The sequence below is a fragment of the Sus scrofa genome, chromosome 8 (genome assembly GCF_054392235.1).
Source record: "Sus scrofa isolate SSC_HxYL_T2T_F1_AM1 chromosome 8, Sscrofa_HxYL_maternal_Yorkshire_Landrace_v2.0, whole genome shotgun sequence".
Taxonomy (NCBI): Eukaryota; Metazoa; Chordata; class Mammalia; order Artiodactyla; family Suidae; genus Sus; species Sus scrofa.
Window position 1 is genome coordinate 122,591,516 of NC_139390.1, and position 17,431 is coordinate 122,608,946.

At 39.7% G+C, this 17,431-nt stretch overlaps 1 protein-coding gene across 11 annotated transcripts in view; it reads right to left on the reverse strand.

Annotated features, from left to right (window-relative positions):
* Positions 1 to 17,431, reverse strand: part of ARHGEF38 (Rho guanine nucleotide exchange factor 38) — a 134,117-nt gene that overhangs the window by 42,920 nt on the left and 73,766 nt on the right. For 9 of the 11 annotated variants that reach the window (XR_014813252.1, XR_014813251.1, XR_014813253.1 and 6 more), the window contains one exon: positions 2,505 to 2,652. The exons of the other annotated variants lie outside the window; for them this stretch is intronic. Coding sequence is in view for 6 of the 9 variants with exons in the window: in XM_084973269.1 (XP_084829395.1) it covers positions 2,505 to 2,652 (148 nt within the window). In the remaining 3 variants the exon portion in view is untranslated. The remainder of the gene's footprint in view (positions 1 to 2,504; positions 2,653 to 17,431) is intronic. 11 annotated transcript variants of the gene reach the window in all.

A 17,431-nucleotide genomic window follows, 5' to 3' on the forward strand; every position in this document is an offset into this window, starting at 1 on the left:
CCTTAAGAAACAGTCCTCCCCAATATTACTTCTTTTGAATATTGTGCTTTCTAAACCTTAGCACCTTCCAATGCTTGAAATTATTCCCTCACATCAGAATGGTGCAGAATATACAAGATTTGGGACATCCCTACGGCCATAACTGGAGGCTTTCAGAAAAAAGATCAAATAAGCCATTGGATCTGAAAATAGTTTTCAGTAATTAGAACTTCATGAAGTTACAAAATTACCTTTGCCTTTAAAATCTGCTTTTTAGGGGGTGTGATACTGAGAAATACTGCCTAATGGCATATTCTGGGATGGTTAATTTCTTTCTCTTAGGAATCAAAAGCTGCAGGAATAATAAGCTACTGTTCATGTTCCTCTGAACCAACAGCTCCACTTCTGGTCACTTCTGGTCAGAAGCACATGCCAGAATAAATGAACTACAACCTATCCCTGTGTGCACCTCCAGTCCTAGAGTTGGAGTTGAAGTGATTCAAGATGCTACTTATTCACTTGCCATAAGTTTTCTCTCTCTCTCTTGCTTTTTTCTCCGTAGGGCTACACCTGCAGCATGTGGAAGTTCCTAGGCTAGGGGTAGAATCAGAGTTGCAGCTGCTGGCCTATGCACACCAGATCCAAGCCATTCCTGCGACCTACACCACAGTTTATGGCCATGCTGAACCCTTAACCAACTGAGAAAGGCCAGGGATCGAACCTGCATCCTCATGGATGCTAGTCGGGTTCATTACCACTGAGCCACAGTGGGAACTCCCAAAGTTCCTCTCTTTTATTTCTAGAAACTGAAAAAGGAAAATGGCTCCAGATAGACATTTATTGGATTAGATCTTGCCACTAGTTTAAGGTAGAAAATGTGTTCATTCACACCCAGAATAGCTTATTTCTCCCTGGAGAAAAGTAAATATAGATGTTGCTTCTAACATATGAATTTATTAAGGTGGATACAACTTCAAACTTTAAGGTTTGTCTATTGACTTGCTAACACTGAACTAAACAGCAAATAATGGAGAAATTGTGAACTCTTAACTACTCATCACATCTTATCTTTAAGAATTACCTGATCACATTGAGCTCCTTTTGGTCAGGGGCTAAGTCTATACCAGAACTATGCTTGGTACAGCACAAGTATTGAATAAATGCCTGTGATTTAGTGACTTAAAATATAGTTATTTACCCACAGCAGGAAAAAAATGGTTAAAGAACTGCAATAACTTAATGACCAGTAGGGGGCAATAAAGTTAATTTTAAGAAATTTGTCGCAAACAGTTTAAACTCATTTTCTGTCCCAGTTCTAGCCAGGAAAGACTTTCTCCAGAGGATCTCACTTAACCTCCTGATTTCCCTTTAATTCAGTTGCACCCCATTAGGACCCTCGTTTTTGCCCCCTACAATAGAGTATGTAAAAAAGGAGGATCATACTGGTTGGTGTGCTTGGATTTATACACCACTTTCTCTGTTTGGTTCATTCTTAGCCTCATCAAGACCATTTGACAATGGATAATCCTTAGAAGTGAAAAACCAAAATAGAACTACTGCGTAAGATGTGGAGTAAGGCAGATAATTTTGGCTTCATGCAGTAGAAAATGTATGCACAGTAAGAAACCAATTCCGTTTAAAAGAATCAACTCAGGTTGTTCTCTTGTGGCTCAATGGGTTAAGGATCCAGCATTGCCATTGCAGAGGCTTGGGTTGATGCTGTGGCAGGGGTTTGATCCTTGGTTGAAGAACTTCTACATGCCTCAGGGTGGAGCCAAGAAAAAAAGAATCAACTCAAACACATATTTATATATATGCTTATAAATAAGGTCAGAAACTAAATGCAAATTGTATTTTTTTTAATCCATGGCTAGCAAGGAATTAATACATGGAATAACAAGAGTTCTTTTTTTTATCTTATTCATGCTTTCTCATATTTTCTTTCACATTTTTATAGAGAATAGATGTTTCTTCCAGATAAAAAAGTGTATATTAGGTAATACTTCTCACCCATGATGAAGGATAAGGAAGGACATCGTGACTAATTTTCCTGACTAACAGAGCTGACTTGCCTTTGCCAATCTCCCTTGGTCCCCACAGTGACTTTGGGGTCAGCAAGGGCCATTTGGAGGGTCATGGGACATCCCACTAACTTTATTATTTCACCTGCTCCCATGACCACATGCTGTCTCACATATTCTTGACCTAGGTGGGAGCAGGCAAGTAACAACAGCTTTAAGAGAGGCTTTTTTTCTACGTTTCATTTTTTTGATATTGCATTTTTCCGTCTCTGCAGAGCCCCATATCTTCTCCCATGTTATTTTTAGTTATCCTCGCAGGGAAAAAAAAAAAGTCAATCAGGGTTTTTGGCATGTCAGCTTTTCATGAAGAGAACACAAAGTAGAGCTCCCAGCAAGCCTCATAAAACATAGGATTTATGTGAGACCTTTCATCTACATCCAGTTAAAATGTTCCCTGCTAGGCAACTGAGAGTGCATGGAAATCAGCATTTGAAAAGACCTTACTTTAAGGACTGGATACAGAGGCTCAAATGTTGCTTGAGCTCCTCTTCCTTTTCATAGGACTCCAGTACACTGTGTGCTTCGTCGTGCTGATAGCAGTAGATTTTATAAATATCTTCCAATGGCCCTTTAATCTGTAAGAATACTTCTCCTGATCAATGCAAAACAAAGGCAAGATGACATCAAGTCAGACCAAACTGTCACTTCACATGTTCATTTTTTGACATTGACTAGTGTTAAAAAGTTGGGTGAGCCCCATTTTATGCCCTCGTTATTAGAAGACACAGAGGAGATAATTTTTCTTTCTTTTTTTCTTTCCTTCCTTCCTCCTCCTTCCCTTCTCTCCTTATTCATCCCTTCCTTCTCTTCTTTCATAAAACAAAGGATAAGGAGCTTAGTGGAGATGGGCAGCAAAAGAAAGCTATTTTTCTCAGATTACGTACTGGGCTGGTGTGGAGGGTCCTGCTATAAAGAAAGACACCCAAAGGGCATTGCTCACCACCCAGTTCTAGGAGGGTTAAGTCATCACCCACCGCAATTGCTCCCTCCCCCCCAGAGGAATTTAGGATGAAAAACAGGATGAGGCTCTTGGTGCTTTGGATAAACAGGCATCATCGTGTGTCTATCTCAGGAAGCATTTCAGTGACCCCAGATTCTTGCATCTTCCTGTACATAGAAGAGCACTAAAATCCTTAACTTAAGATATCTGTTCTTTGTGATTAGCAGTAATCATTTATGAAGACATATGTTTGACTCTATATATTTCCCAGCCCCAGAAATCATACATAGACTGGCTTCTATATATGAAGTAGTATCAGAGTAGTTTCCTAAGAGCCAGGGAAAGGCCATCTCCTGGGCTACAGTTCTTATTAAGCCCCTGAATAAAACCTAAAGTCACAACTCATATCTTATGGGGTTTTCTTTGACACTGGTTAAAGGCTGCATTTTAGAATCGGTCTGTATGGGTTAGGGCCAGGCTGTGCTGCAGATTTGGACAGTTATGGCTTGAGCAAGTTATTTTTACTCTCTCCATCTGTTTTCTCATCTATAAAATGAGGACAATAATAGATCCAATTTCATAGGGTCACTATAAAATTAAAGAGATAGTGTGTGTAAAATTCAGATTACCGGTACATATGTAGTAAATTCTCAAAATGGAGTGGTTATTGTCAACCTGTTAGAGTCATGGAGGGCGAAATTTCAGCTTCTAATAAATTATCTTTCACTGTTTATTTTATTAACATTCCCTGAATTTATCTGAAAGGTGAGGAAAGGAGTTGAGGGAAATAAAATATTTCCTTTTATGTGATAATTGAAATAAATGGCCATTATTCCTGTTAAAAATCAATTGGATCATACCATGAACCAATGTTATGATGGTTCATCAGACAACATGAGCTAATTATGTCCTGATATTTAAGGAAACTTTTTTGATGTATGATAAAATTAGGCCTATAACTGATGGCTCAAGCACATATTGGACAATAGTTTGTTTGATTTAATCACCACTTTATCACTTAAAAATGCGTCTACGACCCCTCTCAGAACTGTGGTAAGATGATTTGGAGACACGAAGAAACATGTGATAGATCCACTCTCAAGAACATTGCCAGTTTGAGATCGATAATGATTTGGGACTGAAATGATTGGGAGTGATATAGACCTACTGACCCGGATCTATTATTATAGTAACCAGAGTAAGTCATTCTTCCTACAGAAAGAGAGGTGCCCTTGATATTTTCAACATGTTTTACATATATTAACTGCTCACCTCCTTATATGTATGAGGAGATAAGAGGTTACTTATCCATGTTAAATAAGGATGGACAAATCTGACTTCAAAACACATAAATGACCTTTCCAAAGCCCTGTCAGGACATAGAGAGCCAGGATTAGAGCCATATTCTCATTTTCCCTTTAGATTTTGGCCCTTCACATATCAGAGTTTTGCCGGACGCTGGACACAGTGGTGCAGCTGGCAGGAACATTGAACGCAGAATCAGAAATCACTGTCTGGAGTTCCCGTTGTGGCGCAGTGGTTAACGAATCCGACTGGGAACCATGAGGTTGCGGGTTCGGTCCCTGCCGCTGCTCAGTGGGTTAAGGATCCGGCGTTGCCGTGAGCTGTGGTGTAGGTTGCAGATGTGGCTTGGATCCTGTGTTTCTGTGGCTCTGGCCTAGGCCGGAAGTTATGGCTCCGATTAGACCCCTATCCTGGGAACCTCCATATGCCGCGGGTGCAGCCCTAGAAAAGGCAAAAAGACCAAAAAGAAAGAAAAAAAGAAATCACCGTCATTTAGGATTTAGTGTGGTGACTTTGGGAATGGCTTTTTTTTTCTGGCCATGCCCATGGCATGTGGAAATTCCTGGGCTGGGGCTCAAACCCACACCACAGCAGTGATAATGCCAGATCCTTAAGCTACTACACCACCAGGGAACTCTGGAAACGACTTTTTAAAAAAATTATTTGAACTTCATTTCTCTCATTTGTAAAATGGAAATAATAGTTACGCTCGAGATGAATTTGAGAATTATATAGATATGGATATGAAATCTCCTGTCACTGACTAGTTAATGTTGGTTTACCATGTCTAGCATTAAAATGCTAGTACTTTTAAAGTAGTTCATTATTTTCTAATTTATATCCAGCCAATAAAAGACATTTGTTTCCTTTAATTTGTGGGGTTTCCCTGTGATTAAAGCTAGACTGTGTGTGTGTGTGTTGTTTGTTTGTTTTAGTGATTTGGGGACTTGTAAGGAAACTGACTGTGAGCATCTTTGGAACTGAAGGGATGAGGGATTCTTGTTACGCTCCTGGGATTTTACCAAATGGATTCTTCTGCCAGTGGAGGTCTTATAGATTCGCTCTTTGCAACAGTTAGCAACACAAAGAGTGAAAAAGAGTAGTTATAAGAAGAGATAATAAAATAGGGCAGTGGCTCAATTAAGGGTTGGGCATAAAATGAGGCAAGCCTCCTGGTCACAGAGACAGGTAGCACATGGAAGCGAGGGCTTTGGCAGAGCAAGGAAATTAAGGTTCAGATGGGCTCAGCAGCAAGTCAGGAAGAGAGGATCTGAATACCCACAGCCCAACATGAGATGAAATTGTAAATATGTATGTTCACTCCAAAGCAGCTTAGGGTAGAGACAAAGAAAGAAAGAGGAACGGACAACCTCATAAATCCACAATAGGGTGAAGTCAGAAAGTCAAAACACAGAGGACAGAGGCATTTATTTTACACACAATGAAACCATTAATTGTAAATTCCCTTGAATTTTCTTTAAAAAAGTAGTCTAGCTTGAAAGAATTTATAGCTCTCTCCTGAATAGCAGAGTTGAATTTTTTACTCTTTTCCAAGTAAAATTCTGTTGGGCCTCTAATAATAATGATTAAAGTTAAAAGATATTTAAGCGCTCTAATTGAAAGTCATATATTCACCCAGAGGCCAAGTACAATACAGAATATTTGATTCCCCTCCCAGCCCTACCAATGTATTCTGCTTCATAATACTGCAGATGAAGCGATGTGTCTTGCAGCAAAAAAAAAAAAAAAAAAAAAAGGATTCTGTTTCCACGGTAACATAACTCTCAGCAGCCTTTCTTTGGTGGTGAAGGACAACTGCTCTGTCTGCTGTGTGTGGGTTGGAAGGGATGATTAGGAGTGAAGAAGGGCTTAGCCAAGACCAGTGAAGGTAATTTCCCTTCTGGCTGCCTGTCACAAAAGCACCAGAATCCTATGAAATAAGTATAACTATCGCATGCTTCTTTTTAAAAATTCTACAACCCAAGACTCTGCATTGGCTTCCCCTCAAAATAATTGACATGCAAAAAGAGGGAAAAAATGCACTTTTTTTTAATACCCTTAGTTATCTCAATGCCCAAGAACATTGAACACACTTTATGTCGTGGTGTCAGGACTCCTGCGTTGTAATTGCTCCCTTTAACTAATGTGAACACATTCGTATTCCTCTTCCTGGCCCACTTCTTCTTCACTTCCAGACCCTCATGGCCATCCCCAAAATGTATCACCTCAAATGCAAATGACCTCTGTATTATTGTGACCCTGTTGCAAGATGAAATTCCCCTACAGGTAAATAAGCCAGGGCGAACCCCATGATGTCCAAGAGATCTCCTTGTCCTAGGCCTTGTTTAGAAAAAATGGCATAAAAGGGAATAAGCAGTTATCTTTTTTTATTTCCTCCTTATTTGGTAACAATTTAATGAGTGACTATTATGCACTAAATACTTCAGTAGTTGCTATAGACACAAAACCCCAACACGTCCCTCAAGGGACTCATGAAGCCAGTAAAGGAGAGAGAAGATAAACTCCTATATGCCATACTATGTGAAAAGTAAGACAAGAGCTAAAAACATAGAGGATAATCTGTTCTGCTCTGGAGACCCTTTGAGCTATTTCCATCACAGCCTGCCCTTGGCATAAGAGGTATGAGTGAGTGCAAAAGCAGCGAGATGCATTGATGGGGCAGGTTCTGCTCAGAAACTGTGAGTGGTCTCGTGTGGCTGGATGGTGTCAAGCCTGGGGAGAGGTTTCAGAAGAGACTATATAGGCAGGCAGGGGCCAGCTCGTGAAAGACCTTGTATATCATTAAGAAGTTGGACCTTTAGCCTGAAGACGATGGAGAAGCACTGATGGATATTAGGCAGCAGACCAACATGATCAGACTGTGTTTTAGAAAGTTTACTCTGGGAGTTAGACCTATAAATGAGTGAATTTGGGGGAGGAGTTAGGGAGACTAGAAAAGAGGAACCAATTGAAAGGCTTCTGTAATAATTCAAGAAATAAATGAATGCTAAAACAGAAAGAGCAGTTAAGAGAGTGCTTTAAAGTCAACTGCTTAATTTTGAATTCTGGTTTTTACCATTTACTCATGTGACATTTGGGAAAATGACCTGATTTCTCTGTTCCTTAATTTCCTCATCTAGCATGTGGAATAATAATGATGGTAGGGGTTGTTTGAACATTAGATGAGTTAAAAGATGTATTGCATTTATATCAGTATCATGTGCAAATTCTCACTAGATGTTAGTTATAACCACTAAAGCAAAAGCAAGGGGTGATGGAAAAGAAAGAAAATCGACATTGAACATATATGAGAGATGAAAGGGATAATTCTAGGGACATATCAGGAATCTGGTTTCAGTAAACATGTGGATAGACAATGATGAAAAGATAAAAAGAGTGTTTTGGATGGAAGACAAGGAGTTCAATTTTAGACATACTGGGTTTGAGTCACCCATAGTATATTCAAGTGGCCAGCCTTTACAGAATTGGGTTTCAGGCAAAAAAGATGTAGAAAAGAGATGTAAATCCATGCATTTGATATGGTCATGCAAGAAAGTCCATGGAGTGAGAAGAAAAGAGGGCATGAGGACCAAGAACTGGGAATGCTAACACTGAGGGGAACCTACAAGAAAAAGAGTCTGATGAAAAGTTTGAGAAATTATAGCCAGAAAGAAAGGAGAACAACTAAAATAGGTGTCAGCAAAGCCCAGGGTAAAATAGTGAGAAATACTGCAAAGAGATTAAATAAGTTTGTGAATGACAGAACCGGCCATTGTCCCCCAATATCAGTAGTCCCCTTTTTTACAGCAATGAGTCTTTGGCTGCCCCAAATAAAAACTACATTTCCCAGCCTCTCTTGCAATAGGTATGGCCATGTGATTAAAATCTACCAATAGCATATAAGAAGTGTCATGTGACAATACCCAGGAACTGTCTTTAAGTGGTAGCTAGTTCATCCTTTACCACTTCTCTAAACTTTCCTTTGTTCTGCTTCCTGGAACTTGGATGCTACCTTGTCCATGAAGACAATGGTGAGCGGAGCTGTGAGCTGGAAGAAGCATATATCCCAGAGGACTTTGTGGAGCAGAGCTGTCATTTAAGTCTAAATTGTATTCCTTTACACTTTTACACAATAGAGAAATGAACATCTATCTTATTTAAGCTGGTAAGATTTTGTTTCCTATTTCTCCCAGCTGAACTTAATTTTAATCAACACAATTTTTTTCTTCTTCTGTAGGAAAATATTTCAAGAGACACCCTGACTAGTTGAAGGCCCTCCTCTTTAGCAAAAAAATAGTACTAAAAATTCTATGAAAATATTAAATGAGATGTTAGTTATGAGTGTTATGGACTGAATATTTGTTTCCCCCATTAAATTGATACGTTGAAGCCCTAAGCTCAAGTGTGTTTTGGCATTTGGAGGTGGAGACTTTAGGAGTTAATTAGGTTGAGATGAGGTCATAGGGTGGGGTCCTGTGATGGGATTAGTGCCCTTATCAGAAGAAGCTTTTTCTATCTGCCACATGAAGATACAGTGAGAAGGCAAACCAGCCAGAGGGCTGTCACCAGGAAACAAATCTTCTGGCACTCTGATCTTGAACTTCCCAGCCTCCAGAACTATACAAAAAACACATCTGTTGTTTATAAGATACCCAGCCTATGGTAATTTTTTTAATGACAGCTCAAGCTAAGACAAAAAGGTTTAAATTAATAAATTACTTGTATTAGCAAGGGAAAAAATATGTAATAAATTCAACTGTAAAAACCAAATACAGAAGTTCCCATCATGATTCAGTGGAAACAAATCTGACTAGTATCCATGAGGTCTCATGTTTGAATCCTGGCCTCTCTCAGTGGGTTAACAATCTGGCATTGCTATGGCTATGGTGTGTACAGCAGCTACAGCTCCAGTTTGACCTCTAGCCTGAGAACCTACATATGGCATGGGTGAGGCCCTAAAAAGACAAAAAAAACAAAAAAACCCAAACAAACAAAAACTACAATGATGTTAAAAGAGAATTTTAGTTAAAATCTTAAAATGGTGAAAAGGTACAAATGTCCAGTTTTAAGACAAGTAACCACTAGAGATGCAATGTACAACCTGATAAATATAATTAACATTACTTTACATTACATATGAAAATTGTTAAGGGAGCCAATCCTGAGTTCTTATCACCAGAAAATTTTTTTTCTATTTCTTTAATTTTATATTTAAAATTTTATTTTAAAATTTTTATTAGAGTATAGTTGATATAGTATTGCATCAATTTCTGCTGTACAGCATAGTGATCCAGTCGTACATATAGCTACCTTATTTTTTTCATATTATCTTCCATCATGGTCTATCCCAAGAGAATGGATATAGTGCCCTGTGCTATACAGTAGGACCTCATTGCTTATCCACTGTAAATGTAATAGTTTGCAAATACCATCTCCAAACTCCCCATCCATCCCTCTTCCTCTCCCCTTTCCCTTGGCAACCACAAGTCTGTTCTCTATGTATGTGAGTCCACTTCTGTTTTTGTAAATAGATTCATTTATGCCATATTTTAGTCATCACATATAAGTGATATCATATGGTATCCGTCTTTTTTTTCTGACTTACCTCACTTAGTGTGAGAATCTCTAGTTGCAACCATGTTGCTACAAATGCCATTATTTGCTTCTTTTTTACAGCTGAGTAGTATTCCTTTGTGTATATATACATACCACATTTTCTTAATCCACTCATTTGTTGATGGACATTTAGGTTGTATTCATGTCTTGGCTATTGTGAATAGTGCTGCATTGAACATAGGGGTGCGTGTCTTTTTTTGAATGGAAGTTTTATCTGGATATATGCCCAGGAGTGGGATTGCTGGATAATATGGTAGTTCTATATTTAGTTTCCTGAGGAACCTCCATAGGGTTTTCTGTAGTGATTATACCAATTTTCATTCGAACCAACAGGGAAGGAGGGTTCTCTTTCCTCCACACCCTCTCCAGAATTTGTTGTTTGTAGATCTGTTAATGATGGCCATTCTGACCAGTATTTATATGAGATGATGGATGTCCTCTAAACTTAGTGTGATAATTGCTTTATGATGTATGTAAATCAAATCATGATGTTGTACACCCTTAAACTTATATAGTAGTGTATGTCAATTATATCTCAATAAAACTAGAAGGAAAAAATCTTAAGCATAAATTATGGTCTAATATATATCCCCAAAAAAAGTTGTGCAGTTCTAAGTAAAACTTGATTGTCAAGACAGAGTATTCAGAATACAGAGAAGGAGGTGGGATAATTCTAAGGACGAGGATAGATATGACCAACTCTCAGGAAGGAAGGACTGAGATCTGGGTCAGATAATACAAACCTCTGTCCGTCACTTCCCTGAGTGAGTACCTCTTCCATCCCCAAATGAAAGCACTTTCCCAGCAACCTTCACCCAGACTACCTGCTTAGGAGAGCTCCCCAAGTTCTGCCTGTCCTCCTTGGATGGGAGCCTAGCCACTGGGACTAAATGAGGGAGCAGCTCAGCCAGCCAAAATGCTAGATCATGTATATGTTTTCTTCCTTATATTCTTAGCCTCCTTCTGTTCTCCAGGGGAGGGTAAAATGAGGGAGGAGAGGAGGAAGAGGTTGGAAAAGTGCTGCTTACAAAAGCCACTCACCTTTGCCTTTGGGCGCATTTAGTTCCTGCCCCACCTGGGGATAACACTGATTATGAAGAGATAATCAAGGGACCCTGGTGAGGGGAAAGAAATTCAAACCAAGCTCAGGTGCCAGGTGGAACATGCAGTCATGGGGTTAAAGCATATCCCTTGAGTATCAATTTCATAATGATATTTGAAGGAAAAAACTCATTATTTTCATATGAAAGAATAGAATGGAAAATGTTCATGAACTTGTAAGATAAAACAAGTTCATGCCAGTGGCTGTGGCTTTGAGTCAGAATTTCACATTCCCTGGGCTCATGCTGCTTCTCTTCTGACATAGGAATCTTTCAGCAAAAATTTTTCAGAAGTACTACAGTAAAATAAATTCAGAAAAATGTCCATTGGAGTTGACAATTCTAGAGTCTCTGGTGACATGGTCACAGCAATTTCAGAGAGTTGGTTTCAGGAAGGAATGGGACTAGACCAATGAGGGTAGCTGGACCATAAAGAGAAAAAAAGAGAAAGGAAAGGAGCCAGAATGGACTGTGGGGTCTGTCCCAAGACCACTGCCATGTGCAGCGCCATTGAGGACAATGTCACAACTGTGGTGTGGTCTCTCAGCACCCACCCAGCACAATGGGAGTGGGAGGTGGCCAGGCAACTGGCAGTACAAACAGGGGAGTGTTAGTAGGAGTGGAGATAGATGGTTTATAGTACATAATAAGACCTGTACTAAGGCAAGAAGACCTGTATTTTGTCTCCTTATGGTGTCCTGGATTAGTGATGCTATTTGGAGAAAATCAGCCTCCTATTTTTCGGTCTGAACAATAAAGTGGTTGGATTGGATGATGTTTTAGTCTAGCACTAATTTCAAGAATAAAGCTGTTTATGTTTTCCTTTGCTGTGCAAAAAACTTTTAAACTTAACTGCGACCCATTTGTTTATTTATTTTTTCTTTCTTTTTAGGGCTGCACCCAAGACATATGGAAGTTCCCAGGCTAGGGGTCAAATCAGAGCAACAACTGCCAGCCTGGGCCACAGCCACAGCAATGCAGGATCTGGGCTGTGTCTGGGAACTACACCACAACTCACAGCATCGCCAGATCCTTAACCCACTGAGCGAGGCCAGGGATTGAACCCACATCCTCATGGATCCTAGTTGGGTTTGTTAACTGCTGAGCCATGAAGGGAACTCCCCATTTGTCTATTTTTGTTTTTATTGTCATTACTTTACGGGGTGGATCTGAGAAGATATTGCTGTGGTTTGTGTCAGAGAGTATTAGGCCTATGTTTCCCTTTAGGAGTTTTATAATATCCGTCTTATATTTAGGTCTTTAATCCAATTTGAGTTTATTTTTGTGCATAGTGTTAAAGAGTGTTCTAATATCTGGAGTTCCCGTTGTGGCTCAGTGGTTAACAAATCCGACAGGAATCAAACCTGCAACCTCATGGTTCCTAGTCAGATTTGTTTCCGCTGCACCATGATGGGAACAACTTTTGTTTCTTTAGGTAGGTTTATTACTAGGTATTTTATTCTTTTTGATGCCATGGTAAATGGGGTTGTTTCCCTAATTTCTCTTTCTGGTCTTTCATTGTTACCATATAGAAATTCAATATATTTCTGTGTATTAATTTTGTATCCTGCAACTTTATCACATTCATCAATGAGCTCTAATGGTTTTCTGGTAGCATCTTTAGGATTTTCCATGTATGGTATCATGTCATCTGCAAACGGTGATGGTTTCACTTTCTCCTTTCCAATTTGAATTCCTTTTATTTCTTTTTCTTCTCTGATTGCCATGGCTAGGACTTCCAAAACCATGTTGAATAAAAGTGGTGAGAGTGGACATCCTTGTCTTGTTTCTGATCTTAGTGAAAATTCTTTCAGCTTTTCACTGTTAAGAAAGACAACCCACGTAATTTGAGAAAATATTTACAAATGAAGTGACTGGCAAAGAGTTCATCTCCAAAATATACAAAAACCTCCTGCAGTTCAATATCAACAAAACAAACAATCCAATCAAAAAACAGGCAGATTAACATTTCTGCAAAGAAGATCTACAGATGGCTGAAAGACACATGAAAAGTTGTTCAATATCACTCATTAGAGAAATATAAATCACAACTACTATGAGGTATCACCTAACATCAGCAGAAAGGCCATTATCAAAAAGTCTACAAACAATAAGTGCTGGGGAGGATGCAGAGAAAGGAGAACCCTCTTACGCTGTTGGAGAGAATGTAAATTCATGCAACCACTAAGGAAATTAGTATGGAGATTCCTCAAAATACTAAAAATATAACTACTATATGATCTAGCAATCCTACTCCTGAGCATCTATCCAGAGAAAACCATAATTTGAAAAGATATGAGCACCTCAGTGTTCATTGCAGCATTATTTACTATAGTCAAGATGTGGAAGCAACCTGAACGTCCATCGACAGAGGAATGGATAAAGAAGACATGGTGCTTACACACAGCAGAATATTACTCAGCCATTAAAAAAATGAAATATGGCATTTATAGCAACATAGGTGGACCTAGAGATTACTATCCTAGGTGAAGTTAGGCAGTGAAAGACAAACATATGTTATCACTTATATGTGGAATCTTATAAAGGGATACAAATGAATTTATTTGCAGAACAGAAACAGACTCACAGACTTTGAAAAACTTACGGTTACCAAAGTGGACAAATGGGGGAAAGGAGGAATGAACTGGGGGTTTGAGACTGGCATATACTCCCTGAGGCATATGGAATGATTGGCCAATGGGGACCTGCTGTATGGCACAGAGAACTCTGCCCATTATGCCGAGATAACCTATGTGAGGAAAGAATCTGAAAGAGAATGGATGTGTGTACCTGTATAACTGAATCACTTTGTTGTACAGCAGAAATTATCCCAACATTGTAAATCAAATATACTCCGATAAAACTTTAAAACATGAAAAAAAACAAAGATAAATGAAAAACTACTTTAAAAAGAAAAATAATAAAGCTGCTTATTTTGATGGTAACTCATGATCTCTTCCTGAACCTTTCTGACTTCCTGGATACCTTATCTCCAGGTGGAGATTTTTATAACTAGTCTACTAAAGAAAATATTGGTTCCCCAAGAGTTAAAAGGTTTCCACTGGCTAGGTTAGGAAAAGGTACCATAACTTTTCCCTCCTCAAGATCGATAACACTGAGGACTCTGTTCAATGATCAACCTATGATTCTCCATTTACGTCACCTTAGTAAACACTCTCTTGAGAAGGTGTGCCTCTGCTAGTTGCCCTACTTTACCTATGCGCCCCTGAAAATGACAGGGGATAACCACAGGCAGTCCTGGTAACAACAAGAGCAACAACAGTTACTGTGTCCTCTCGGAGTGCCAGCCAGCATCCTGGATACTTGTCATCATTTGTCATTCATCTCTTTATTTGGGAGGTACATACTATGGAGAATGTTCTAGATGCTGGTGATACAACAGTAATGAACAGACAGGAATCTCCCCCACCCATGAAGCTTGAGTGCTACAGGGGTGCAGCCCATGTCTTGCCCTCATGTCCAGAGGTCTGGCCATCCCCATTTGAAAAATAATTAAATGAACCTGGCTGTTGCCAGTTGCCTATCCATTCTTCTTTCTTCCAAACTAATGAAATTTGGACCAGCAAATGCACCCAGTTAAAAATACCTTTCCCCCAATCTTTGGTAGTTGGTGTGTATTGTGTGTGGGGGTGGGGGGAGATATATATAGAGAGAACTGGAATAATGTATGTGTGAAATGAAATCGTGAGATATAGGTAGAAGTCACGGGGAAAGGCTTCTGTTCCCCCCAAATGAAACAAGCTACAGGAAGAAGTGGTTTTGATTTTGCTCTCCTCGCCTACAGGAAGCAAGCTTGGCAGTGGTGTAACCATCTTGAGGCCATGAGGCCAACCCTGTAAGTTAAGTTCTAGGAAGGAAAAAGCTGGAAGGAGCCAGCAAGAAACCACTTATTGAGTTATGGATTTCTTGCTATGTGAGAGAAAAAATCCTTTTTTGGTTAAGTCCTTTTGGTGAAGTTTCTGTTCCAGGCAGGCAAGAGCAGTCCTTGGTGACCCAAGCTACTTGCCCCAGCCACAGAACTAGCAGTGACAGAGCCAGTATTGGGACACAGATCTGTTTCCCTCCAAAGGCCACACTCTTCCCGGGTTAAGTTCTGCATACCTGCTGACACACTTCTCCTTTTGTCTTTCTAGCCATTGGAAAAGTGTTCCAGGACTCACAGGACTCTTACACTCATAGGATTTAGGACTTGATTCCTATGGGTGTTCTGTGCAGTATCTGACTTTTCACAGCTCCCTTCAAATCTGACCTCTGGGAGACAGGTCCACATCCTAGAACCTAACTTTCTCCGCAGAGGACAAATCTATAGAACTGGTAACTAAGCCACTCTGGTTTTATTTTTATTATAAGAAATAAGTCCTAGTAGTCCTGGGATCCATCTTGACTTCACCCAGGAGACTAGAGATCCAACTTTCACGTTGTATCCTGGTGACTTCCTTCTGCTGCATTTTCCTTTCCTGTGCGGATCTGTGTAGACTTCACCTTGAACTCCCCAGCATTTTTTTTTTTTTTCTGTCATGTTTTCTAAAGCCAACAGCTTTCCTGTTACTGCCAATATTTGGAACAAAACACCCTGACCTTTCACCGCTGCATCTGGGTCTCTTCTCTGTGGCCTCTCACATCCCAGGGAGCAGGGGGTGAAGCTCCACCAACTGTCCTTGCTGGCCAGGATGAACTGGGTCAAGCCTATCTGTGTCCTGAGCAAAACACACACACTCCCTCATCCACCCCCCTACACACACTTGTATGTACAATATAACAATAACAATAATAGAAAAATTATTCAGGGTGAGCAACTTTGTGGCATCTCCCACATGGCATCATTGTCAGCGACTCATCTCTTCTCACAAAATCATCGCTAAAGGCATAGATTCCTGTTTCAGGGACATACAAGAGACACTGCTTTAGGAGAACAAAGGACCACTGCAGAATAACAGTGCATCACCCACTATACCTTCAAAGAACAGAAAGCTCGAAATTGTCTTTGTCTCCAAGGATAAACCAACCCTCAGGAAAAGGCATATGAGAAACCATACTTTTACCGCAAGCTTTATTCAGCTCTGGTTCTCAGCACAGTGTTTGTGGGGTAAGCTGGTCAGGTAGACGTAAAGGTATTCATAACTCAGTCTTTGTAATACTTTGAAACATTACTGCATTGTTGCAAATGCATGTAAGAAGACACAAGCCTTGCTCTGGTTATCTATCACCATGTTACAAACTACCTTAAAACCTAGTGCCTTAAAAACAACAACCATTTTGATTTTCTCTCACAATTGTCTGGGTTGGCCGATATCAACACTGTGGTTCTTTTGCTCTATCTGATGTTTTGGGGCTGCAGTCATTTGAGGGCTTAAGTGACTGGATGGTCCAAGATGGCTCATTCGCAAGTCTTGTGCCTTGGCAGGGACAGCTGGGAGGCTGGGACAGCTGGGCCACTTTCTCACTAGAGAGTGTCAGGTCTAATTTCTCTCTGTGTGATATTCCAGCATGGTGGCTGGATTTCTTAAAGGGCAGGTTCCCAAATGAAAGTAGAAACATCCAGGTTTCTTAGGCTCAGTCACTGGCACGGCATCGCTTCTACTGCATTGTATTCGTTGGGTGAGTCTCAGGGCCAGCCCACAGTCATAATGGGACTAGACGCATAGCAGTGTGACTACCAGGAGGCATGGTCCATTGAGAGCCATGTGCTGCAATTGCCATTCACTTTATCCAGTGTGAATGACACTTGATATCTCATATCACCCTTGATAGGAGGAAACATGTTGCCATATTAGATGCATGAATCAGCAAGAGGCACACAGATTGGGAACACCTAGAAACCACATGTGTCCACAAACCCAATTTGTTTACAAAACAGGGTCAGGACCTCTTTTTAGAAATTCACATTTTATTCAATTGTTATATATATAAGAAATCAGGCTTTGTGAATTAATGGGCACTTTTAATATTCTCAGGATAATAACAAGTTAGTAATATCATGTGTTGGATATTTATTAATATTAGGCACTGGCTACCATTATTTATATATGATTTTATTTAATTTTCACAAATGTTCTATGGGGTGGGTATTTTTGCCTCAGGTTTCCAGATGAGAAACTGAAATTCAAAAAGCCTTTGTAACTTGCCTAAGATCACGCATCTAGCAACCGATGAGCCAGGATGTAAACCTAAATCAACCTGAGATTTAAGCCTGTGTGTTGAACTCTATGTTATTATCTTACTTGTTTTGTCCTTGCTCACTATTTCATCGTTACAAAATGATCTTCAATTTAAGTGGAAATAAGAACCTCTTTTCCTATTCTCATCTCGAAAGATTTAGAACCTATTTCCTATCTAGACAGCTTGCTTAAGTCAAGATTTTTAAATCTGGTTTCTATTTCAAATATGGC